Source organism: Chelonoidis abingdonii, chromosome 1 (genome assembly GCF_003597395.2).
Source record: "Chelonoidis abingdonii isolate Lonesome George chromosome 1, CheloAbing_2.0, whole genome shotgun sequence".
In the NCBI taxonomy this organism is placed as follows: Eukaryota; Metazoa; Chordata; order Testudines; family Testudinidae; genus Chelonoidis; species Chelonoidis abingdonii.
This window is the reverse complement of record NC_133769.1, coordinates 368,199,425-368,225,457: the sequence shown is the minus strand read 5'-3', so window position 1 is coordinate 368,225,457 and position 26,033 is coordinate 368,199,425. Positions and strand designations below refer to the sequence as shown.

Sequence of the window (26,033 nt, the reverse complement as noted above, 5' to 3'; positions counted from 1 at the left end):
ACAATTTCAAAACTTGCACTTTTTTTTGAGTTGAAAAATTCATCAAAACTGAGGCAAAACTGCAAAGAAGTTTCGGATCTGACAAAGTGGCATGCCCCCTCAAAGAAAAAAGCTTCATTCTGAACAGTGAGGGGGATTATGGGTAGGGTCTCCAGGATTTTAGCAAGGGTTTTGGAAAGTGACTCATGGTTCTGAGTGTCCGACTGGAGACACCTTAAGGGGATCGGCTATCAAAGAATCAGTTTTGAAGATTCGAGTCCACACGGGCCATTCATAAGCCACACTGCTCATGGATCACCACAGTGCACGGATGGCCCGGTACTTGGAGGCGTTGAGGCACAGAGCTGGGGGTGACAGCACCAGGTGCCAGGCTGAGATAGGTTTGGTGGACGTTCCATAGGACGAGATGGAACAGATTCTGGTCTTGGTTACATCAGTGCGTGACTGGGCTGGGAGGGTCACAGGAGATACCTGCTACCTTTCTGGGCCGAGCAGACTCTCTCTGCAAGCTGCTGGCCTGGAGAGTGGAAACTGGTCAGTGAATCAAACCCGTGAGATGTCACAGGACAATGATGTTAGACTGGCCTCACCCAAACTGACAAGTTTTATCTAGTGGAAAACAGGCAATTCCAGGAAAATTTCTTGCCTCTTAGGACAGTAAGGTCTAGTAGTTAGAACCAGGGCTCCTGGCTCTGCCACTAAGTGACTTTGGGCAAACCACCGAAACTTGCTGGGCCTCCGTTTCCTGAAATGCAAAACAGGGATCTATCTTATTTATCATGTTTGCCACCATAGCACCCAGGGCTTTGATTCCACAGGTCATGGGCCATACCATTCCTGGTGTAACCCAGCTGAATCACTGATATTACACTTGGGATGCATTTGACCCGGTAATATTTGCCTCACCGAAAGATTTAGCAGGCAAAATTATAGTTCAGTGATTTGAGCATTGGCCTGCTAAACCCAGGGTTGTAAGCTCAGTCCTTGAGGAGGCCATTTAGGGATCTGGGGCAAAAATCTGTCTGGGAATTGGTCCTGCTTTGAACAGGGGGTTGAACTAGATGACCTCCTGAGGTTCCTTCTAACCCTGATATTCTATGTCTATTCATGTTTGTAAAGCACTTGGAGATAACAGATCTGTCAGGGGAAAGGTTCCCACACCCCCCAAAGGAAGATGGGAACATGAGCCCAGGGGCAGGACTGGGTGGGTGGGAGGAGCCAATAACATTGAAATAAGTTGACAAAAATACTCAGCATTTTATTTCATCCTCCAAACCAACGAAAATATACATCTGTCAGTATCATGGCACAGAGTGTGCGCGATCCCCACCCCAGTAGAATACAGTGTAATTGCATACAGTAACGGATGATGCGCACGGCGGATTCCACTTGCAAGCAGCAGCGGCTGGTGAGAGAGGGCCGCACCAGCAGTTCCAAAATGCCCAGGAAAATTAGGAAGAGAGATTGCGACTATTAAAGCCAAAGAACCGAGCAGACTTTATCCCAACCTCACCGAGCCCTCGCAGCCCAAGGCAGGTTCACTCCTGGGACTGTTGCTTGGACAATCTTGTGCTTGCTGCTCTCAAACACTGCGCTGGTTGGGAAGGGTGTGTGTGTGTGACTTCTCCTCGATGAGTGACCAGGCGACACCATGTAGGTTGCAGCTGATCTCCCCAGCAGGGATCTGAAAGGGCGCTTGGCAGAGAGCAGAGACAGGTGCCCCGTCAGACCTGCAAGAGGGTAACCTGGCCTTTCCGCACAGACCAGTACCGGCTGTCTGATGGACCAGAGCTGTGTTTCACCAGTGCTAAGAGCAGAAAAAGCACCAGCTGAAGGCACCCAGCATCTCCTGACCTTCCCAGTTGGCTCCTAGACCATCCCACATGTTCTGCTGGGGAGGGCCCATGATGGCCTCTGCCTGGGTTCAGACACATTACCCAGGGTCCTTCCCGATTTCGGATGCCCTGTAACCCTGCCACAGGGCCTGTCCCTCTGTACTCCACTTGCCTCCAACTCCATGCCAAAGAAAAAGGATGATTAACAAGGAGAGGGAGAGTTTCCCATTTGCTGTTACTTATCAGCTGTGTCCCCTCCCTGAGCTCCAAGGAGGCAGCTACCACTGGATCACTGAATGGCTGTATTCTGTTCTGGCTTTGGCCAAAGGGTCTTGGCGCATAGGACCAGAAGAATGTGGTGCCTGACAGAGCACCCTGCTAGCTCTGCTCACCCAGACATCCTGGGATGGGTTTATCCACCTCCCTGGTGAACTCCCTTGGGGCAGGCTCCTGTCATCTCTGCGAGTCTGCCCACTGGGCTCACCCCTCACCCACCCCACATGCTGCCATGTCAATGACTTGGTAGCCATTCCATCCCTTGCCCCTCCCACTTCTGCTCCCAGCCCAGGCTTCCTCTCCCCTTCACAACACAGGCAGGCTTCCTGCCCTGCCCTTCGATCCTCACAAGGCCTAAACCTACCTTCTGAGCCCGGCCCACTCCCTCTGTATCCTTCTCCTGGGTATTCCAGTGCCTTTCTCAGGCTGTCCCCCTCAGGCCTGGGAGGTCCTCCACGTGCCAGCCCTCTGCCCCCTCCCCGGGAGGAAACCAGATCTCTCTTCCTTGGGATCTCCTTCAATCTAGGCGCAGCCAGCCCTGTCTCCTGCCACACCAACATGGCCTCCCTGACTTTTATCCAAGGAATTCCCTATCTCAGCCAGCCTCCCCATCTGATTAGCTAATTCCTCCCTACCTCCTTAATCAGCCATCACACGGGAAACGATCAGAGTGTTGGCCCATCTGTCAGGCCTCAGCACTCTGTCACAGCACCTCTGGAGGCCAAGGCCAAGGATTCTGCAGGGTGAACAAGGCCGACCTGTTGGACTGGAGGGGGGAGAAAACACAGGGAGGACTAGCCAGCCCAAGGCAATGCAGAAAAAGGGGCCAGGTCATGCTTCAGCGAGCCCTCAAGTTGATGTCTGAGTGAAGGGGAACTGGAAGTTATTCCAAGGTACTGAGAATAAGCAACACTGAATGCCTTGCGAGGGGTTTTCCTCCAGTATTCTCAGCCTTTCCCTCCATCTTGTTCGCTCAAAAGGGAATACCGGGAAAGGGAAGTGGGGGTCAGGAGCTCAGCGGAGACCCTCCCTCTGGAGAAGTCCTGTTCCAATCCCAGGGCCAAGGCAAGGAATCTCCCGTCAATCAGCTCACAACTGTTAACCGTGGTAGTTCCTGCCGAGAGTCTGGGGCTGCGGCAAGAGCCCTGGTGAGGCAGCAGGTGCGGGAAAGGTGCTGTGCTGAGCCGGGCAGGGCAGTAAAGAAGATCCCATCCCTGCATCAGTCGGCCTTGCAGAAGAAGGATTCCTAGCCACACGGGCCAACATCTTACCCCATCGACTCACCTGGGTCCTGCCCCCTCGGCTCCCACTAACTGCTCCTGTCCTGGCACTTGATAGGAATGACAGATCCATGGAGAGGCTGCTGTGTTATTTGTGTGTAATCATCCCACTCTCCTACAATCCCCACACTCCGGTATTTCTGGAGGCGTTTTTAACAGGATCCTGGCGGCAGCAGTGCAAGAACAGGGAGGTCCTGGTGATGTCTCAACGAAGGGCGCTTTTGGTTTCCTCTCAAAGCACATCACGGTCCTCCCTGCCCAGCGTTGCTCCCAGGAGCTCATCTGGCCCCAACACTCGCACCAATTGCAGGACTCCAGAGGCTAGCAGCAGCACGGGCAACGAGGCCACCCTAGAAACGTTTGTCTTCTGGCTGGGAGCTGACCACCAGCTCTTTGTTGCCGAAGTCCCACCAGGCGGTCATGTGGAAAGCCATGTTGGAAAGGACGACCAGGTACTCCAGGAAAGCGAAGATGGTATAGGCTGGGAGAGGAAGGGAGGAAACCCATCAGGTTAATGGAGGAAATGGGGCAGAGGAAAGGGAGGAACCGTGAATGTGAGCGAGACCACATCTCTGGATAAATTAATGGAGTTTACGTCCATTCATGACTATTAGCCAGGATGGGTAAGGAATGGTGTCCCTAGCCTCTGTTTGTCAGAGGATGGAGATGGATGGCAGGAGAGAGATCACTGGATCATTGCCTGTTAGGTCCACTCCCTCTGGGGCACCTGGCATTGGCCACTGTCGGTAGATAGATACTGGGCTGGATGGACCTTTGGTCTGACCCAGTACGGCCGTTCTTATGTTCTTATGTCTCTCTCAGCATGTTACCCGAGCCTCTGGCACTACGGGGACTGAAGCTTGGGAGCAAGACGCTCTCAATTCTCGAGGAGCCTGTTCCAGTCCAGCCTGGCAGGGTGGGACAGGAAGCCATTACTTTCTGATGGCCAGTCTCTGATGGCGGATCTCTGTCCATAATCTAGCACGCGTGCATCTCCAGCACCACACCCACTGCAAAACCCAGCAATGCTGGCAGCCTTCCCAGAAAGCCAAGGCCTGAGTGGGAGCTGGAGGAGACTGATCGTATCCAGAAAGGGTCAGCAGGCGGGGGCAGACGCATGCTAGCAGGGAAGAGAAGGGAAACTGGCCCCTGCTGCGTCCGCTCTTTGATTCAGGAGAAGGTTGTGATATGGGGCCCAGTGGTTGGGTCCTCAGGGACCTTACCTCCAGCCTTGCAGTACCAGTTGTGGTGGAAGTAGACACACACAGCCAAGGAGAACGTGACGAGGTTGAAGAGGAAGAGCAGCAGCTTCCACTTGTAGGACTTGCGCTCCTGGAAGAGACCGACAGGACAAGGTCTGACCTCCAGAAGTTGGGTTAGAGGAGCAGCCCCCTCCCCTTCCCATACCACTCCCAGGAGTCTCAGCAGAGACCTCCCATCCTCTTGTGAGAGGCCATGGCCCGGACCTCCCAGCCTGAGCCTGCAGAGGCGAGGTCTTTAGCCCCTGGAAATGGTCCGCACTGCATGGCAACCCCCACCATGGCCTCTCGGCAGAGCCCAGGCATGACACTGCAGCTGGCACCCATTAGAACAGCGCCCCCAACTGGTGGCGACTAAGCTCCCATAAATGGCACAGAAAGCTGCCAACACAAACAAGCAGAGCCACCCCCCTCGGCTGCTAATTCTCTGCCATCTTCTCCAGACATCCACTCTATGACTCTTGTAACAGTCACCATCCTACCGGGCAAGGATGGATCCAACACCACCAACCAATTATCCTGCTGCCTTACAATGTACAATAAATACAATTTTCAAATAGGTGAAGAACAATTTTTCCTGTGCTGCTCTGCCGGGAGCTGGAGCTCAGGACTCTGTTTCACCTGCGATCGCTGATCCAGAAAGAGAGGCACTCTAGCAGTGAGCTAGGCATTCCTAGGGTTAACATCAGCTCTGACACTGGCGCATTGTGTAGAGTTGGGGAAGTCATTTAACCTCCCTGTGAAGTGGATATAATACTTATTTAATCAACAGGTGGGTGCGTGTCTATGTGCAGGTCATTGGCCTCTGCAGGAAAGAATCAGGCTGCTCAACCATGTATCATAGGCCCGGTACTACCAACAGCTAAAATAGATTCTCCATTAGCTCCAGGGGTTGGTGCCTGTGCTTTTGGAGGGAGAGTTTGCGTGCCCCTGTGAAGTCGCGTGACTGCAGCACGCCTTGCAATGAGGAGTGGAAATCGTGCTGGAGGCGCCATGGATGTTACAATGCTCCCCCCGGGGTTACCGGCACCCCCACTGCCAGATCCTACCCCTCTGCAGGCAGCCGGCTCCCTCGGCATTGAGCCCCAGCCAAGGCGCAGTGAGTTCACTAGAAGAAAGCAGGCTGCTGCTGCTGCTGCTCCTCCCCCAGAGCCGTGCCCCGCTTGCTTGCCACTGGGTAGGGGAAGAGGAGGAAACCACACCAAGGAGCAGAACTGGGGCGGGTGCAGAACCGAAGGCATTTCATAAGCAGCGCAAAGCGCCGGGGCGGGCTCCTCCTTCCCAACCCTGAGGAAGGGGTGGGGCCATTGCTGCTCCATAGGGGGTCTGCGTCCCCCTGACGCACACATGCAGAATCACCTGGGGCGGGGGCTCGCAGCCTGACTGCTCTGGGGCCCCCGAGCGCCACTGGTAGCCTGCAGACCCAAGGAACTGGCCACGTTCCCCAGAACACAGGGGTCCAGGCTCTGAAAGGCACAGCCACGGGAAACACGGACAAGCTGGAGCAGCCCCAAGGTCCATCTCAGCCCTAGACACCTCAGGGAGCCGTGGACCTGCCTGTCCACAGGGCACCTCCCAATTCCCCAAGAGGTGGAGGTGAGTTTAAGCCTGAAGCAGTCAGGTCAGGGGGACGCAGTCTCTCCTTGGGCAGTGAGAACTCTCCCTCCCCACCCACACATTTCCCATCTTCCTCCCCATACTCCCTGAGATCCAGCAGCAGCTCTGTCCTCCCTCTCACGCTGCCTAGAGCCAACCAGGGGACGCAGACCCAAGACTCTGGGCAAAGGAAACAGGTATATCACTATATAGATATGACCCCTAACTCATAGAGCTGGAAGGGACCTTGAAAGGTCATCTAGTCCAGTCCCCTGCCTTCACAGCAGGACCAAGTACCATCCCTGACAGATTTCTGTCCTAGATCCCTAAATGGCCCCCTCAAGGATTGAACTCCTGGGTTTAGCAGGCCAATGCTCAAATCACTGAGCTATCCCTCCCCCCAAGTCATCACTTCAGACTGCTTGCCTCCGGTAGCACGGCTTTCCTGGCTCAGCCTTGCTGATGGATGAAGGCACGCCAGCAGCAGGCAGCCCGGGGGGGGGCGTGGGATGGAGTCGGACTGGGCTCTGAGGACGAGGCTGCTCACACCTTTCAGAACCTGCCTCTGGACAGCCGTCACCGTGAGGGCGGACAGCAAGGGAGACCAGGCCGGCCAGGAAGCCTGCGTCAGGGCAGTCGGAAAGGGGGGACACACCGGAGCCACAGCTGGATTCTATTCCTGCTTCTCAGCAGTAGGAGGGGATTTTCCTCCTTTCTGAGGTTTGCAGCATGGCAGAAACTCCAAGCCATGGGGCCTGCTGAGAAGTAGGAACATTCAAATCACAGCATCAGAGTTTCCATGACCCCACTGAAAGCGCGGTAGGTGCTGCCAGCCGCTCTCAACACACAAACAGGTGACGCCGGGGAGGAAAACCCCCAGAGGAAGGATGGGCTTGTGGTTAATGCACTGGCTGGAGCATCAGCGGACCTGTGTTCAACCCCCCTGCTCTGCCACAGACTTCCTGTGTGACCTTGGGCTTGTCACATTCTCTCTCAGTGACCCAGCTACGTAATGATCTTTCCTGGCCTCTCCTCTCTATTCAGACTGCTTGGGCTGTCTCTGACCGGTTCCCCATCACTCTAGGGGAGGCTAAGATGTCACTAACTCCTGCATCATCCCCCTAATATATTGTCCTGCTTTTACTAGACAAGAGAATCACGTGAAAGATACTGGGCCAAATATAAGCCGCTGCTAGAAAAGGGCTGAACCGGACTCACTACTTCCTTGGCTCTCCTGTGGGTCCTTCCAAGGCCGGAAGGCACTACGGGAGAAATTCCGTAGCTTACCTAAGGCGGGTGGCAGAAATCCAGGTTGCACCACTCTGGCTGTTGCCAATCCCTAACCAATAGGTCACACTACTTCCCAGCCCCACACGCCCCATGCCCATGCCCAAGCCTGCTACTCGGGGGCAGAAGATGCTCTGAAATGGGACGCCCCCGCCCACCAAGGAATCCCAAAATTCCCCCAAATCCAGGCCTATGGCAGGAAGATACATTCCCCTAGCGCAGAGGTGGGCAAAGTACGGTCTGCGGGTTACATATGGCCCGCGGAACCGTCCTGCCCGACTCCTGGCCCCGATGGCTGTCCCCCCTCTCCCGCAGCCATGCCACTGTGTGGGCAGTGCTCTGGGCGTGGGCTGCACGCCCATGCAGGGCAGCGTGGCAGTGTGTCTGGCTCTGGCCGGGAGGCGCGGCTCCAGACATGTACTGAGCAGCATGGTAAGGGGGCAGAGGCGGTGGGGGGCTTGGATATGGGGCAGGGGGTCCTGGGGGGCAGTCAGGGGCCAGGGAACAGGGGGCGGTTGGATGGCGAGGTTGGTGATGGGGCAGGGACTGGAGGGTGGAGGGACGGTGAGGGTTGGATAGGGTGGGGGCTTGTCGACAAGAAAATCCGCACGGGCCAGCCCTATCACAACAACCACCCACGGAAGGAACACTCGCCACTAGGGGGACGGGGGGGGTTGGATGGAGGGGAGGTTCTGAGCTAGGGGGCAGGGGCCAGGCTGTTTGGGGAGGCACAGCCTTTCCCCTCCGGCCCTCCATACAGTTTCCAACCCCGCTGTGGTCCTTGAGCCAAAAAGTTTGCCCACCCCTGCCCTAGCGGCAGAGCCCCCAGAAGCAGGGCTGGGGAGGAGGATGGGATTTCATTTGAAATGAACTGTCGCAGAGCAGGGGGGTGGGGCCGGATCGCCTGAGTGCCAGGGCCACATGTGAAATAACAATGAGCCGTACAGGCAGCAAGCTACAAGATATTACATAAAACTTCACACAGGAAAAACCAGCTCACAAACCACCTTGTTTTCATACAGGCCCCTCTGCCAGCGGAAACGTTACTTTTCTGTAAGCTCGCAGCAAGAACAAACAACTGATGGCTCATTAACTCAGCAACAGCTCGCAGCTCTTTGATCCCAGCCTCTGCACTGCACAGGGACTGTGGCTCTGCCCTTCCGATCAGCAGAACCCAACTCTTTCCAAAGGCACAGGCTGCTTTTCAAAAGATTTCAGGTGCTTGAATATCCCCCTCGGGGATTTCTGCTTCTCAAGGCACGACACTGCTAAGAGCTAAAGACCAGAGCTTAGATCTAAAAGGCTACTTGGTCTGTACCAAGGATCAGGGATGGTTCAGCTCTTGATCTCACAACAGCCAGGAAAAAGAAGCACCAGCTGAGAAGTTTCTCTAGCCAGCAGAAATTTCCATCCCTGGGGCTTTAGCCAGGTGACTTCACTAGGTCGGATCAAGTCTGGTCGGTACTTGGACGAAGGGCCCCCAAGCAATGCTCGGGTGCAGCAGGAAATGGTGACAGAGTCAAGCGGTCTCCAAATAACACCCCAGACCCCAGCAGAGGTGGGGAAAGACCTGTGGCTGGCTGGAGATGTCATTTCCCCAGAGGAAATATGCACCCAGAATCCCGAGCCTCCTGCCACCATTAATGCTCCCGGTGCATTTCCCGCAAGAGGTGGCAGCTTAGCTCCAATGTCCTGGTCAAACGGCAGCTCAGACGATTCCATCCGCCTCCCTACATTTTCTCTGTCGTTTCAGTTAGACAAGTTAGCCTGCACTTCCTGTCCTGTAGCCTGCCGTGCAGCAGAGCCACGTCCCACCCCAGAAGCAGCTGCATTCTAGTGGGGAGAGGAGGGGCAATCCTTGCTCACAGACTAGGAAGCATTTAAGAATCTTTCTGGATGACAGGTGCATTTACTCTGACAGGCGGTACAAACTTCCTCCTCTACCTTGTGGCGATCTCACAGCATTCAGTCATTTTAATCCTCTCACGAGAGCCGCTACGGACTGTAACGCACACGCGGGCTCCTGAATCCCGATGCTGGAGTTCAGCCAGCTGACACGCCTGCGGGCCACCCGTCACTGACAGACAGCATTGGGCACCGTGCTGCTGAACGGCCTTGGGCTGGTCCCGACCAGCCTCGGCATTAGCAAATAACTCTGCCTCATGCAGCGCCATTGTAATTATCTGCTCACCTCTGGGAGCCTGGCTCGGGCTGGGCCCAGCTCCGAGACTCACCACGTTTCCGGGGGGCGGGGAATCTGACTCGGATCCCTGGGACAGGGCCATTGCAGTGCAGCTGGGTGTCACTAGATGCATAGGAACAATTTGGGAAAGATGGATGGTCTTTGGGTTATCATCAGATCTAGGTTCAAGCCCTGGCTCTGCTCCAGTCTCCCTGGGAGACTCTGGACAAGTCTCTAAGGGTCTGTTAACACTGCATTATACACCCATGTCTGTGGATCCTGGGCTTGTGGACTAGGTGTGTCCAAGACCATGCCTGAGCATCCACACTGCCCTGTAAACCCAGGTCTCACAGTTGTGCTAACGTCCACACTGCACTACTAGGAGTCGGGTCTGCAGCTCGGGCTGTGTCCACACTGCAAAGTGCCAGGGCTTGCACCCGAGTCAGAGCAGGACTCGGGCTTTGATCCACCCATGAGCAGGGTCCTAGGACTTGTTACTCGTGGGGGAATTCTGCGCCACTGCACACGTGCAGAATTTATGTTCCCTGCAGATTTGCTTCCCACAGAAAAATGACTTTGTGATGGGAAAGGAAAAGGAAGCTACAAGAGCAGTCATACGACCCTCCCCAGCGGTATGTTTTGGGTGCTCAGGGCAGCTGGCAGAGAGGTAAATCACCTTGGTGTACGGAGCGAAGCTGGAGAAGACCTGGCTGGTGGCTCTTACCCTGCGCCAGGCTCAGCAGCTAGTCCTGGCTGGGCTGGAGAGGACGGAACTTCCTCTTCCCCTGCATGGCATCTGGGGCACGTCAGACCCACCCTGATTTCTCTCCTGGCTATAGGAAGCTCTACAAACTCCCTCCACCCCTTACTCTTCCTGCACCCATCGCTCCTCAGCTGCAAGGGCAAGGATCCCTATACAGGGACCTGCTCCTCCATCCGCCCAACCCCCATGCATCCAGACCCCTGAGACTAAGACCCTCCTGCCGAGCTTCACCCTCCCCTGCATCCAGAACTCCCACAACAAGCCACTCTTCCCCTGCACCTGGACCACCCCAAGCCACATGCCCCCAGATCCCCACCCTACTAAGCCCCAACCAGCTGCACATGGATCCCCACCCCACTGAGCCTCCCTCCCCCAACATCTGGAACTTCCCACTGAGTCCCCCACACCCAGACCTCCCTGCCAAGCTCTATCCTCCCCACACTCAGACCTCTCCGCTGACCCCCAACCACCTTCACCTGGCCCCCCCTGCAGAGTCCCATTACCGTTGTACCGAGAACTCCCTGACAAGCCCCTGTGCATCTAGATCACCCCCACACCCGGATCCCCCACTGAGCCACCTACACCCAGATTGCCCCAGACAGAACCCTCTCACCCCACACCTGGATCCCTCCACACTTGGATCCTGCCTTGCTAAGCCTGCCTGCTCACACCTGGTGCAGAGGGGCAGGGCTGTGGGGTGTTTCTGGGGCAGGCCCAGCCCTTGCACTGTGCAAGGGTTGGGTGCAGCCTCACTGCTGAGTCCATGTCCCAGGGAGGAGCTGCAATGTGATCTCCCACCTCTGTGCAGCCAGTGGCCTGTGCCCCCCAGTGCCAGCCTGGAGCCTCCACATTTATTTGCAAATAAAATGTGCAGAATTATGCAGAATATTAAAATATTGTGCGCAGAATTTTTAGGTGCAGGATTTTTAATGTTTTGGCGCAGAATGCCCTCAGCAGTAACTGGTTTCCTGACTGCTTGCTGACCTGAGTCAGACTGAAGCGTGTGTGGACAGACGTGGGGCTTGGCCTCAAACCTGGCTTAGCGTGCAGTGCAGGCATGCTCAGTCTGTCTTGGCCTTGCACATCGGTACACTGGAAATCGTAAAGACGGCATCAGCAGCCCAGGCATTGTGAGGACACATTTGTTAATGCCCACGAGGTGCGCAGACAACACAGGGATGGTGCAATATGGCCCTGGGGGAGTTTGGGTCTCTGGATCCTGTTGGCACGACCTCCCGTACGCTGACGAGCCGCATAAGATCCTGCCCTGGCCGTGCTTTGTAAAATAACCGCCAGGCCTGAGGTGCTCAGTGTCCTGGGGGCTGGTCTGTTATAGTCTGAGATGAGAGCTTTGAGCTCTGATCACATCCTCCCTGCTCCACTCCCCCCTGGCTGCACGGAGACAGGGGCGAGGGGGCAGCTCTGATGCCATCGCCTTGGGGGAACCGCTCCTCCGGGGATTTCGCTTGAGAAGTGGACAGGGACCCGCTGCCTGGGAGAGGGTCTAAAAGAGTGAGGGACAGAATGTGGACAGTGGGAGGTCAGGGCTGCTGGGTGGATCAGTGGCACGCTCCCCTCACTTCCTGGAGCTGCAGGCTCTTCCTGGAAGACTCTGCTGCTAGTGATGATCGAGGAGCTCAAAGCCCAGCTGGCTTCAGCCTCTCCTAAAGACTCAGTCCACAGTACTGGCTGCTCAGGACGCTGCACGGGCCGCCAGCTTGAAACTGCAGGAAGTCGAACTTGCTCAGTCAGTCATTTCAGCTTCCTACTTTCCCCCTGGCGAAACAGCAGGGAGAGACGCCGGGCACTGGCCCCACGATGCCAGCTCACTGTCCCGAGCAGCTGCCCTCGTGCAGCAGCAGTAGGTACCGAATGCGTGTCTGGGCCAGGAAACCACAGCCGAGTATATTTAGTCCAGCCAATTGCACACCTCGAGCTGAGGCGTGTTTCCCATGCGCTCAGAAGCTAGTCAGCAGCAGGAGAGCAGACAGCTTCCTCCCCCCCAGCCAAGAAAACCGCAGCCCCGTGGCTCCCTTCCAGCGAGCGCCAAGCCCCTGGGCTACCTGTCCCTCTGCACCAGCCTGGACAGGACAACAGGAAGCCCAGTGCCACGTCACTCCGACCTCCCCATGCCAGGGTCCTGGTGGCCCCAGTGTTATCTCAATCCCCATTACACAACTGCTCTTGCTGCAGCAAACCTTTGGGCCTTTAAACAGGCAGAGACTGCACACCCCAGTGTGGACTGCTCCCGTTTCACCTCTTAGCCATCCCAGAGCTCCTCAGCTCTCTCCCTCCAGCCAAACTTTTCAAGGGACCCCCAGATCTCCGCCGGGAAACATTCCTCGCTCAGGAATTGCAGGATCCTAGAGGCATTTGCCTGAGCGCTACACGCTTCAGCTCTATTTCCAGCTCAGTTTGCGTTTGCACTTTCTGCCCCAGTTCCTATGTGGTAAATGTGAGAACAAATACAGCTCCTGTGCTGAGAATTTCTGGAGGGATATTTATAGCAGGCTCAGCTCAGTGACGAGCAGCAACGCTGCGGGCTGCACTTGCTGTCTGCTGGCTGACGGTGTCATGGGGAGTGTTAGCACACCCATGAATCTAGAAGACCCCGTCCATGGTTCTGATACAGATTCACCGCTCCGCTAGGCCATACGGGTTTGAACACAGCGACCTTCTGTTTGCTCACTCCTATGTGAGGAGTACTACAAAAATGCTGGAGGAAGATTGATTCTGTGTATCATGCTCCTTTCTGCTGAGCTCAGGGGCCCCTAGAAATGCACTTTGAAGACTATAAATTCTTCTCACACTCATTTCTCTACCTATAGATCTGTATGTACAGAGCAGCTTCCATCAAAGCCCTTTACAAACTCAAACAGAGCTTTTAGGAACTGCTTCACCCACCACTGAAATGCAGCCACCTCTGGGGTTGAGCTTTGTCGCTACTGAACAGTTGCGCAGCAACACTGCAGAACAGTAAGGGAATAAGATGACAAATGGAGAAAGCAGGAGTAAGTTTAACTAGCTGGATGTCACTACAGTTTGGCCAGGACACCAGGGTTAACACACATCAACTCGTGTGTTTTGGTTTTGTGTGTCTCTGATACAAGGCACTACCCTCCATCACATTGACACGCTAGATACAATTTGGGGGGCTCCTGGTCAGGGGATCTGCTGGAATCAGCACCCAGATGGCGAACGATGCATAGTAGAGTGGTCTTCCAGCTCCCCCTGACGCTGCAACAGGCCTTGGCAGAGTTCCGCAAATGCAGCCAGAATCAGAGGATAACTAGCCAGAAGTTCCTGGGAGGTTTCATGGTAGGAAGTGCAGAGCGTGGTGACGCCGGCTGCTGTGGAAGAGGGGAAATGTGTCTGCACACACAGAGAGACACAAAATGAAACAAGCTTGGCTGACTGCATTGCTGGTTCGCGCCTTAGGGGAACACCAGGCTAGGCAGGAGGGCTGCAGAGGACACACGCCGTGAAACTCGGGAAAGACTTGGGATGATGCAAATGTTGGACTAAAACCCTGGGCAGTGGACAGAGGGGGATAGATGGCTCCAAATCTGTCTGCTCCCTAGACCCCTCTGCCTTGGTCTCTCCTTTATTCAGCCTGTTCCCTGTCTCCCTTGTTCTCTCTGCACTGCCCCATGTCCGGCCTGCTCTCTCTTTCCCTCCCCGCTGTGGAGCTTTCCTTGCTAGTTCGCTCATTACTGGCTGCCCTGTAACTGGAAACTGAACTCTGGTGGTTGGAGTTTCTACTTCCCCATTACAAACTACCTCCCCAGCGCCGTCCTGCCCTTGCTCAAAGACGGTTGCAACACGAGCAGTGATGAGCGCAACACTTTTGCAAGATTTCAGACACACATGCATACTCCCAAGCATCCGCACACGGTGCAAACCCCTGCAGAACCAGGAGTGCTGTACCCCCACAAATGCAATCCCCAGCATAACTTGGGGTGCTGTACCTCACCCTCCCACAAACCGCTACATAATCAATGGTGTTGTACCCGCACCAGTGCAAACCCCTGCATAAGCAGTGGTGTTGCACCTCGGCCCTCCACCCCCTACAAATCTCTGCATCACCAGTGGTGTCGTACCCTCTTACACTAGCACTGAAATTGGCTCCCAGCACATGGGATACGAGACCTGGAGTAGACCCTAGTGGCCATTCCTAACCCTGCTCTGCCCTTCCAGGCCTCTCGTTCCTGTCCCCGATCCCAAGCGTCTACGCACAATACCAAGGAAATGCCTTTATTCAGTGCCAAGTCTCTCTCTTGCGCCTTCCAGCTGCAAGAAGGAGAATCGTCGCTCGTCTGCCAGCCCTGGGCAGCCCTGCGCCCGCTGAGAGACGCTTGGCAAAGGGGGCAGGCTCCAGGCGCTGCCCCGGGAATCTGATCCCAGAGCCTTCGCTGCCAGTCCATCGTTCCCTGCTCAGTTCTCTTGAAGGTGAAGCGGCGCGAAAAGCCTTCGCCCTGATCCGTCGCAGTTTCCCCTGCGCTGGGAGGTGGCTTATGTTAAAATTCCATTCGGGGCTCTCGAAGGCAGTGAAGAGAAGCCCCCCAAGAACCAATGGCTGGAAGTTAACATCAGGCAATTTCAAATGAGAAATAAGGCACTGAATTTTCATAGCGAGGACAATGCACCCTGGGAACAAAGTCCCCCGGGAAGGGGCAAAGTCTCCACCTCACGCCTGTCTCTGGAAGGTGCGTGAGCTGAACCCAAGACGCTGGGCGCAATGCCGGGGTAACTGGGTGAGATTCTGTGGCCAACGAGGGGGTAAGGGGGGTGTCAGACAGTAGCCCAGTGGATTCCCAAGCAAATGGTGCCTTGGAGCTGGCTAATAACTAGATCAGCCTGGGGCTGCTGCGCCCAGGAGGAGGATTTCTAAGTGCGAGGGGGTGGGGCTGAATGGGAATACTTCCTTGGAGTCCCAGATGGGCTTGCTGTGGGCACATGCAGCCCTTCACTCCGGGGGGAGCTCTGCACCTTCCCCCTCCAACCGTTGCTACTAGCTGGTTCCTGCTTCCCTGCCTGGAGCTTTGTCCCCTGCAGCAGGCCCCGCCTGCTGCTCCGACCCATATCATTGGCGGAGGCCAGAAGCCAGGGCAGAAACCTGCCTCTGCAGCCCCTTGGGGTGGGGGAAGACAAGAAGAGAGCCCAATGGTGGCCCTGACTGTGCAGTGAGGGGGCAGCGCTGCCGTCAGGATGTGGGGCCACCTTCCCCAGCACGAGGAGTTTGTCTGGGTTTTTCCCCCAGAAACTCCCACAGTCAGAATTTCCTACCAGGTCAGCAGCTGCTGACCCAACTTCTCTCTAATCAGTGCTGAGACTGGCAGTTCCAGCCCCAGCACGAACGGCACAGCCGGGAAGGGAGGATGATGTGGCAACACCACCGATGGGCTCTCCAGCCAAGCTGAGCCCTCCTGCCCCCGGCAAAGTATCCTACATGTCGCAAGAGACGGGCCCAAGCCCCAGGTTCCAAGCCTTTGACTGGTGCCGGCTCGGAGAGGCCACCCGAGATTGGCAGAAAGATCCCAGCATCCCCCCTCTCTCCCAGGGGCATGGCAGTGCCAGTCGCAGCTCGGTCTAGGCTGTGTGCTGAACTGACTGCCCTGCTCCTGGAAGCCAGCCAGAGGAAGTGCCTGATGGCCTCTCATTCCAGCACAGCCCACGGGACAGACCCCTGCCCCAGCACATCAGGCAGCGCACCAGCTGGCTGCATCCCAGCAGGCCCTGCCTGCAGGAGCCCAAGGATACGATGCCACCTGCTGACCAACTCGTAGTACATGTCAGAGCGTGAGTTTGATCCAGTTCTGGCTGGGGAGATCTGCAGGTCCAGGAGGTTTTCTGGGATCCTGTTAGCTAAGCCTGGGGGGGCTCCTCTCATCAAAAACCAAGGTCATCCCAGGAAAACACACCAAGCAACAGACCAGAAACCCCACAAAATTCGCATTGCTCATGCCAGACAGGGTTGAGAGAGACTGTGGATGGGCTCACCAGTGTTGCAGCGCCCCCTGCTGGTCTTGAGTGGTTCTGTGGTGCCTGTCCTCAGTTTCCCTCCTCCCACGAGCTCCTCAATACACAAGGCTGGCCTGTCAGAACGGCATCCTGTCTCGCGGACGGGATTGTTACCATCCTGCAACTGAAAAACAGGCTCTCTACCCAGCCCCTCGCTGGGGGCACAGCTCCTCTTTCAGGAGGTCCCCAGCTCAACACAGCCTCGAGCCCTCCCCCCACCCCACTCTCTCCCTTTTAGAACTGGAGCTTACCCAGCCTCCCATCCCTTTTTCTAAACTTCCAGGCTGCTCCTTGAAGGCTTACTAGCCTCTTGCTCTCGGGGCCCAGCCAGCTAGCCCAGGCCCCTGGCCCTCAATGCCCTGCTGAGTTCTCAGCTCTCTTTCTTAACTCCCTCCCCGTGAGCTGGGGTTAGTGCTGATTATTAAATCTGCCCGACCCTTCCAGCCCTAGGTCGCCAGCCACAGGCAGGGTTGAGCCCCGCTTTCCTCAAAGGGCCGGCCAGCCTGTGACCGAGACCATCTCCCAGCCAGGGCACAACCAGATCAATGTAGTGACGATGATGCCCAGCGTGAAGCCGGCTGGAGAGTCCAGGCCAGGCTCCAGCAGCACCCACCACTACACACTCCAGTGTGAACGAAAACCCTGACCCATTTAGTTCAGATACATTTCATCTGAGAAAGACGCTGTGAGTAACCAGCTGCCCCTTTCCCCGTGTCATAGCGCCATCACCTGGCGCATCGCGTGAACGGCAGCCAGCTAGCACTGGGGGAGCATGGCTGGAAGAGAAGCGAGCGCGTGTCCGGTGGTGAGCATGGGAGACTGGCTGTCGGGAGATCTGGATTCATACTCTGGCTCTGGGGGACCTTGGGCAAGATGTTTAACCTCCCTGAGCCGTCGTGTTTCGATGGGCTGAGAAGGGATGACAAGACCGTTCTACCTCAGAAGGAAGCTGAGAGGCTGAAGCATCAGCATTTGCAAAATGCCTTGGGATGCTCAGGTGGGCAGGGGGCAGAGAAAGGCAGGAGAGACCTTTAAGCAAACTGAGCAGCAGCCCCCCATGCATCCTATCTGGCCCCGAGGTGCAACTCCAGCTTCCCCCTGTCCGCAGAACTGCTTCCTGGAAAGGGAGAGGAAGTAGCGCTGGTGAGAGCAAGTCCCTGCTGGCAGCACGCTCATCGGTGATGCCCACACGGAACATGCTCCACAGCCAGCCCAGAGGACAATGCCTCTTGGTGTTGAGCCAGGGGTAACGCACGTCCCCCAGGTCTAGCTGAGCGCTCACCGGAGCTTGAAGCGCACTGCCAGCAGGGCTGGAGTTCTGCAGACCTTAGGAGCAGATCTCTAGATCCCTCTAACCGGAGGAACTGAAGCTAAGGGCTTTAGGTCTTTTGGCAGGCCTCAAGTGCACCCTTCAGAGGCTGCCTGCTAGATACTACGGTGATGGGCACGACAGGACAAAGACGTTCATGGACCACAAGCAAGGCTGGGGCCCGAATGCAGACCAAGAGCATTTCTTCGTAAGGCTATGTTTGCAGAAAGATCTGGGCAGACACGGCCTCGCTGTGGGTTGGGGTGTCCCCAGAGGGTATGGCCACTTGGGTGTTGCCAGAGGTCATGGCAGAAGGTCTGTTACTAGGACTGGTCTACACTAATGGGGGGGATTGATCTAAGATACACAACTTCAGCTACGAGAATAGCGTAGCTGAAGTCGACGTATCTTAGATCAACTTAGAATCACTAACTTTGCGTCCTCGCGGCGTGGGATCGACAGCTGCCGCTCCCGCCTCTCGCCCTGGTGGAGCTCCCGAGTCGACGGCAGCATCATCCCCACTGCACACACACACATGGGAAGAGCAGCATAAGCCGCCTCCCACCAAGTTTCCTAATCTTCTCGGAAGGACCTAATGAAACAGCTGAGTGGGTGACTTGGCAGATTCAGGTTTCACAACGCAGGCTCTGGAGGAGCAACCCTGCCAGGTGGGCACAGCCCCCTGCAGGCAGGGTTAACACCGGGCAACACCCTGGTTAGACCAGGGTAGCGCCCGGATGAGATGTTACCTCGGGACGCTGAAAATCTGTGTTGAAATCTCAAACTATCGGCCAACAAAAGTGAGGTTCGCTGGCACTGAAAGCCATGGCTGGACACCCCCCACGGCCTGTGCATTTCTTTCCCCCATTATATTGCTACAAAACTGTCCATAACACACTTCAACGCTTCATAAGACTTTTGATGCCGTTTCGAGCAGAAAAAAGGCAGTATGTTCCTCAGCTTCAGCAACTGTACACTGTCACGCAAAACCTGGACAGATCTGAATTCCTAGTCTCCTTCTCGGCTTAGGGAATTTCTCCCAAGGCTAAAAGGATCTCTCTCTCTCTTTTTTTTTTTACCACAGAAGTGAGCAGTGTTTGTGCTGAGGTCAGTTTGTCATCACATTACAATTTGATGCCTTTAACTCGGGGCACGTGTTTTCTGTTATGGTTAAAAGCTATAATGTGCTCTAGAGACCGACACGCCCGATGTTCAGGGACTCCCAACCACCGAATGAGAGAAACATAGGGCTGGCAGAGGTCATCTAGTCCAGTGATTCGCAACCTTTGTGGGCTCAGGAGCCATTTGTAAAATGGCCTGTCACCACCCACTCAATAGCTACAGTGCAAAAAGAATCTGGCTTACTAAGTACTTTTTACCCACGATATAGAACGTACACCTGAATGTAACACGTACTGGATAAATACACCATGCGCACCGCAGCTCCTGTCCCATAGGGCTGTGCTCCCGGCTCTGGGCATCACGATCTCTGGGGTTGCCGTGCCACTCAGCTTTGGCCCGGCCCCCCGATAAGTGTAACTCATTCATATTTGGCCCAGTTGGCCCAGTGTCATCATGATGAAGGGGTGGCTGGGCCAAACCTGAGTGGCACCAGGACCCAGTGCACCTTGTTGCAATGCCCAGAGCATGCTGAGCCCTGCAGGATCAGAGCTGCATGAGCCGCTGGTGTGTGTGTGTATGGCGGGGGAAGGGCTCTGCAACACCCCCCAGGGCCTCCCACGTGACCCTTTGACACACCCTGTGACCCAGTTTTAAGTCATGACCCAGGGGTTGAGAAACTCTGATCTAGTCCCTCCCCCTCCGTTGAAGTGGGATTAAGTATCCCTAGACCATCCCTGACAGATGGTACCATCGGCCAACCCCAACCAATGGGAGCTTTGGTCTTCACTAGCTGGAGCTTTGTTCTTTGAGCACTCGCTTGAAATGAGTCTGCTAAAACAGTCGTGTCATTTGGAAAACCTCTCCCAATATTCAGGTGAGAGTCTGACAGAAGTGTCACAGGGGAGGTGGCTCTTTTAGGGAGCTAGTTGGGCTTATTTCACCTGTGCTCAGCAAACCCATAGGGGTCTGCGAGTCCAAGATCTACTGAAGCTGTGCCCAATGTCTTTACGGGGGCCTGTGTACCATGTGACAAGTGGCCCCCGAAGACCATGTGACTTGTCAACCCTCCATGGAGCTTGAGGCACCATTTCCCATCTCAGTCAGAAGCTGGTTTCTAAGGCCTGGTGTACACTATGCGGTTAGGTTGATGTAAGCTGCCTTGCATTGACCTAGCTGTGGAAGTGTCTTCACTTAAGAAAGTCATCCTAGGTCAGACCAAGTCTATCTAGCCCAGTATCCTGTCTTCCGACAGTGGCCAGTGCCAGGTGCTTCAGAGGGAATGAACAGAACAGGCAATTATCCAGTGCTCCATCCCCTGTTGCCCATTCCCAGCTTCTGGCAAACAGAGGCTAGGGACACCATCCCTGCCCACCCTGGCTAATAGCCATTGATGGACCTGTCCTCCATGAACTTCTCTAGTTCTTTTTTGAACCTTGTTATAGTCTTGGCCTTCACAACATCCTCCGGCAAGGAGTTCCACAGGTTGACTGTGTGTTGTGTGAAGAAATACTTCCTTTTGTTTGTTTTAAACCTGCTGCCTATTAATTTCATTTGGTGACCCCTAATTCTTGTGTCATGTGAAGGAGTAAATAACACTTCTTTATTCACTTTCTCTGCACCAGTCGTGATTTTATAGATCTCTATCATACCCCCCTTAGCTGTCTTCTTCCACGCTGAAAAGTCCCAGTCTTATTAATCTCTCCCGCTGATGTAAGTGCCTCTCTACGCCGACTTAATAACCCCACATCCACCAAGCAGCACAGAGTCATGGTGGATGTCAGTGTAGACGCTGCATTGCTAACAACGACCGTTACTGGCTTTCAGGAGCTGTCCCACAATGCCTCACACTGACAGTACAACCGATACAAGCGCGACTGGGGATGCGCATCATTGACACAAGGCGCCAAGCACGCAGACACACTAGCGATTTAGTAACTGCAGTGGCTGTGTGCTGACATACGTTAAGTTGATATAATTTTGTAGTGTGGACATGGCCTAACCTTTGTCAATTTCATGGCTGGGTGAAAGGAGCCAGACTGACAGCGCTGGAGCCCGAAGGCTTCTACTTTGCAGCTGCAGAGCAAGCTTCTTCTGCGGTCAGCATGCCTTAACTGTGACCCGGAGGGAGAGGCTGAATTCCTGGACATATCTCCAGGTCTCCCTGCCCCGCAGCTAAGGCTACCAATGACAGGGCAATCTGTGAGCAGCATTTCTGGGATGGGATGTGACGTTATGAGTGTAATATATCTCACCGAAAGGTGACATAGGGCCAGAAAGAATTAACTCACAGACTGACCTGACCCATGGTCCAACTTTAAAGACTGGTTAGGAAGATATGTAAATGAACAGTGCTTTGAAATGCAAGCCTGCGTAGATGTTTGCTCAGGTTTTGTCATGTAAGCAAACAAGTCTTGTCTATTGCTATAGCTTTGATTCAAAGATCAAAAAAGGAATATTAACATTTAGGAAGATACCTTAGGGAAATAGTATCATTGTCCACACGTCTCTTTGAAAGTCGTGATAAACTGCATAATGGACAAATTGCACTATGCTAATTGCCAGGGTGTTTAACAGACAAAAGATTAAGCTTATTCTCTCAGGCCAAGAGGCTGCTGGAAAACGTATAAAAACCCTGGGACATGGTAGCGAGGCGGTCTGGCTCCCCATCGCCCCAGAGAGGGACGAGCTCCTCCGGATTCCAAAGTGGGCGGAGCCAGTGCAGCTTGCGCCCACGCCCGAGAGGTCAGGGCGCAGGACAGGAAGTACGAAAGCCCAACCCCAGAGCTCACTAGAGGCCCAGCCGCCGGAGAAGCCAGAGGCTTGTGGCCTAGCTCACAGTGAGGAGGCTCCTGCAGTCTGCAACTGACCTGAGGACTGACCGGGATCGAGCTGAGGCCTGATGTCGACCAGACCCCGGAGAAGTTGTTAAGCCTGCCTGTGGCAAGCTACCCAGAGGAGCTGCCAAGCCTACCACTCGTCGGGTACCCAGAGGAGCCCATGGTGCTTGATTCCTCGGCAGACTCCGTCCTGACGCAGGTACCTCTGGAGAGAGAGGGAGGAAGTAGCCCGGGGGAAGCCGACCCTAGTCTGGCTGCAGCACTACCAGAGCCCATGTCGGTATGTTGCAGCCAGGATTCCCACTGACGCAGCAGCAGGTCTTGTGCCGCTGCTAGGGCGCCGGGTTGGGACGCAGTGGAGTGGATGGGCCTGCGTTCCCCCTGCCACCCAACATGTGGGTGGCCGTCTCCCCCTCTCCCCAGGTCCTTCGGAGCCAGGGCCTTGGCCTCCTGAACTCATCTGTTTGCTCAGCCCCTGCATAAGGACCTGAGCCAAAGACTCTCTACTGCTCCGCCCTGGGCTAGGGCCTGGGTCTGCGGAATAGAGCTGTTTGTTGGTCTCTACCATTGCCGTGGCTTGAAACCCCGTGGCCAGGTTAGTTCCCCGAAAGTGTGATTCCCTGCCCCCCAGAGAGGGCCGAACCCGGTTGAACCCTTCTGCAGACACCATCCTGTTTTATCTCAGATCTGCTTTGGGTTTCAAGAGGGGGAAACCTTAAGCCTCAAGAATTGAGATCCCCAGTCACCGACTGGAGTCAACCTGAATATGGACATTGGACTGTCACCTATGGACTATTTCTAAAAGGATTTTTGGCAACTACAAACTCACCTTTGCCATGTATCTGAACCTCAAGAATTAAATTCAAGTCTGTCTGCATATTGATCTTTTAACCAACACTCATTCTCTTCTTTTTTAATACATTTCAGTTTAGTTAATAAGAATTGGCTAATAGTGTGTATTTTGGGTAAGATCTAAGTTATAATTGGACCTGGGTATGTGGCTGATCCTTTGGGGTTGGAAGAACCTTTTCTTTTATATGATAAGATTTTCAGTAATAATCATCATATCTGATGTGGGTGTCTGGATGGTGGCCTGTAGGGTGACCAGACAGCAAGTATGAAAAATCGGGATGGGGGTGAGGGGTAATAGGAGCCTGTATAAGACAAAGCCTCATATATCAGGACTGCCCCTATAAAATCGGAACATCTGGTCACCCTAGAGGCCTGAGGCTGGGCATTTTAAGGGAACTGCGTTGTTAGGATTTCTGAGTAACCAGTGAGGTAACAGCAGGAGCTGTTGTGTGCTGGCTTGGGGTTTGTCTGCCTCGTTCTGTTTGCAGTTCACCCTGAGTGACCTCAGCTGGCTCCCACTGGCAGCATTGTCACAAGGGGCATCTTTCCAATGGGCACCAGAGGGAGGAGGGAAACAGGAAGATGACAGGAGTTAGGGAGAACTGAGATCCAGAAATACCTGGAAACGTACAAAGGCTTAGCCTAAAAAATAAAGAGCCTAAAAGCTGGGGCCTACAGCCCAGTGAACATAGCTTCTCTAGTGCTCCAGAACCAGCGTTCACCCTCCCACTATTCAAACAACCCAAAGCAGGTTAAACTATCAGCAGGCTGGAAACCAGCAGCCCTACTCTCTCCAGTGGAAGCAGGAGTCTGTCTAGTGCTTGGAGCAGTGGACTGAGAGTTGGGACTCCTGTGTTCGATTGCTGACTTGCTATATGACAGGGGAGTCACTTTACCAATCTGTGCTTAGTTTACCAGCCTAGGAAAATGAGACTAACCCCCTCTCAGCACCCTGAAAGGGAGGGGATTACAGGGGGATAGTAAACAGCTCGGAGATATTGGAGGAAAGGCTTAGCTGTGCTAAGTATTACAGTGTAAAGCCAGTGTGCCTAATGCTGCCGTCTGCTGGTGTGTATTAATAATGTATTCTTTTCCCGTTTGCTTGCAAGACCAGATGTCTTCACTCTTCCACAAAACACAAGCTCCCAGCCCACAAGGCAACCAAGAAACCAGAATCCAGATTCCAATGCAGACGCTCCACCAACCAAGCGTACCGGGTCAGGGAAAGCAGGGTCACAAACAAGGCCTTAACCAGCTACTTGGGGATTGGTCCTGCTTTCAGCAGGGGGTTGGACTAGAAGACCTCCTGAGGTCCCTTCCAACCCTGACATTCTTTGATACTGGTTTTGGTTCCAACTCTAACTCCAACACATGTTTTAGTAGAAGCAAGTAGGAAATCAAAGCCTTCAGACCTGCCCCTGTGCAAATAAATGCTCAATTCATTTTGGTTAACTGGCTCGTCACGTTTTTCAGTCATCACCTTTCCCTTTGGTCTGTTTCACCCCCTAAAGTCGCGCCGACGTCCTGCCCCGTCGTGGCACTTTCCTGCTCACGAGATACAGACATGAAGCCCTCCACCCCCAGCTGTGCACCCCCAGCTGTGCGCCCCCAGCCCACCCAAGAGAAGGGCAATGACAGTAGAGAAGGGAAGGTTACTGTACCTCGGGACTTACTGTGTTTTTCTTAGTCATCCGCCACAGAATGCAAGTCAGGAACATGTGACCCAGGGCCGAGGTGATAAAGAGGATGAAGGAATTTTCGTGGATTGCTGCATCAACAAGACAACAGGTTTCCCGTTAATGTTGAGCATGGAAATAAGCCAAAGGGAGCTGCCTGAGGAATGCTGAGGAGGCAAGGAGAAGGCAGCGTGCATTACAAGTCTCCTGCCAGGAGGCTTAGAGGAGCTGGGTCAATATCGCCTAGTAGTGACCTGGGACCCAAAGCTCAGGGGCTCTATTCATGGTGCTGCCACTAACAAGCCAGGGAATCAGGGGCTAGTCATGTGATGTCACTCCATTGCCTTTTTGGGGAGTGCTCTCAGTGTGCACAGAGCAGGAAGGAGAGCACCCTTCAGGGCTTAGAATGTAGTTAGTGGCTACACAGGGGTGTAGCGTAATCTGAGCACAGAGGTCTGTGACAGCACAGCTGAGTGGCACCCATTCCTGTGCAAAGGAGGCGGGGCAGGGGGGTTTGAGAAGGACACTGCTTGGTGATGTAATTGTCCCCATGCATAAGCAGGGACAAAGTCACTCCCCTCCTTGCAGGGGGAATGGGAGGCCGAATTCTTTCACGTGCATAAAGCACATTCACAGCCTGAACTGGAAGGTGCCAGATGAGGCCAAAGGGTCATTCTGGATGACTGTCGTGCATCTTTGCATTTAGCCTGACATGCTTTACAGACATGTAAGCCCGGAAAACAGGTCAGTATCATTATCTCCATTCTACATATGGGGGAAACTGAGGCACAGAGACATTAGGTCACTTGCACAGTGAGTCAATGGCAGAACTAGGAAGAGAAGCCTGGACTCCGGGCTCCCAGCCCCTTGATCTAACCACCAGACAGACAATGATCCATTATTATTCTGGTTAATAATAGCGAGACCCTCTCTGGGTCACTGACTGCACATAGATTCTGAGTCAGAACAGAGACGTAACCTTTGACCTCTTTAGAGGAACACTGCCAATTTGGGCAGAGGAACTAAAGGCGTTCTCACCCCCACTAAGCCTGTGAGATTCTGGGTGGGTCATTTTAAAATAAATGGTTCAAATTAAGAAAAAAAAATATCCCAACCCTTTCCCCACGAACTCATCCACCAAGCAGCATCCGCAGCCTTGTACTTACAAGCAACTCTACAATAACAAAATGAACATAGGTGTCTTATTTCAGGGTAAAAGAAGCCTGGCAGGGAGTGGTGATAAACAGCGACTTCATCATGAAAAATAACCTTGGCGATCCCTTGCCAGAGACAGTCAAATGAAGCCTGTTTCCCTTTCAGTAGAAACAAGGGAGTTGGTCAATGCTATGGTCGTCAGCCCATAATACTGGGGCTGGGAGAACTGGTATAACTTCAGCTTGTACCCCAAACATTGCTCACACATGCCAGTACACTCCCAAGACTTCCTGTCCAACACTCACAATGCACTCTGGGCCAAAGCCACAGAGGACGTAAGATTTGTGGGGGGGAATGTCTGGCCCGGGGTTCTGCAACGGATAGAGACAGACTGGGTGTGACGTTATTGATATAAACTGGGACCATATAAAACATGGGTTGCAACCAAGGTCCTGTAGTGGCACCAAATCTTATGTAAAGGGGGTGATATAAGGTGTCTAAGACCAGGTTATGGGTTACTGGTTATGATTATGCTGTCTGTATCATTTTGTAGTTGAAGTTATGAATATTGGCTGTATGCTGT

At 54.2% G+C, this 26,033-nt stretch overlaps 1 protein-coding gene across 4 annotated transcripts in view; it reads right to left on the bottom strand.

The window, feature by feature from the left end:
* Positions 1-1,237: 1,237 nt before the first annotated feature.
* The window catches only part of PGAP2 (post-GPI attachment to proteins 2), a 44,085-nt gene continuing 19,289 nt past the window's right edge, over positions 1,238-26,033 (bottom strand). The window contains exons 4-6 of one of the 4 annotated variants that reach the window (XM_032767120.2): positions 24,281-24,387; positions 4,615-4,723; positions 1,238-3,872 (exon numbers count right to left, since the gene is read on the bottom strand). In XM_032767120.2, the coding sequence (XP_032623011.1) occupies positions 3,742-3,872; positions 4,615-4,723; positions 24,281-24,387 (347 nt within the window). In that variant the 3' untranslated portion in view covers positions 1,238-3,741. Of the gene's footprint in view, positions 3,873-4,614; positions 4,724-13,508; positions 13,851-24,280; positions 24,388-26,033 lie in introns of those variants that run through there. The other 3 variants (XM_032767121.2, XM_075061870.1, XM_032767122.2) reach the window with 3 other exon arrangements.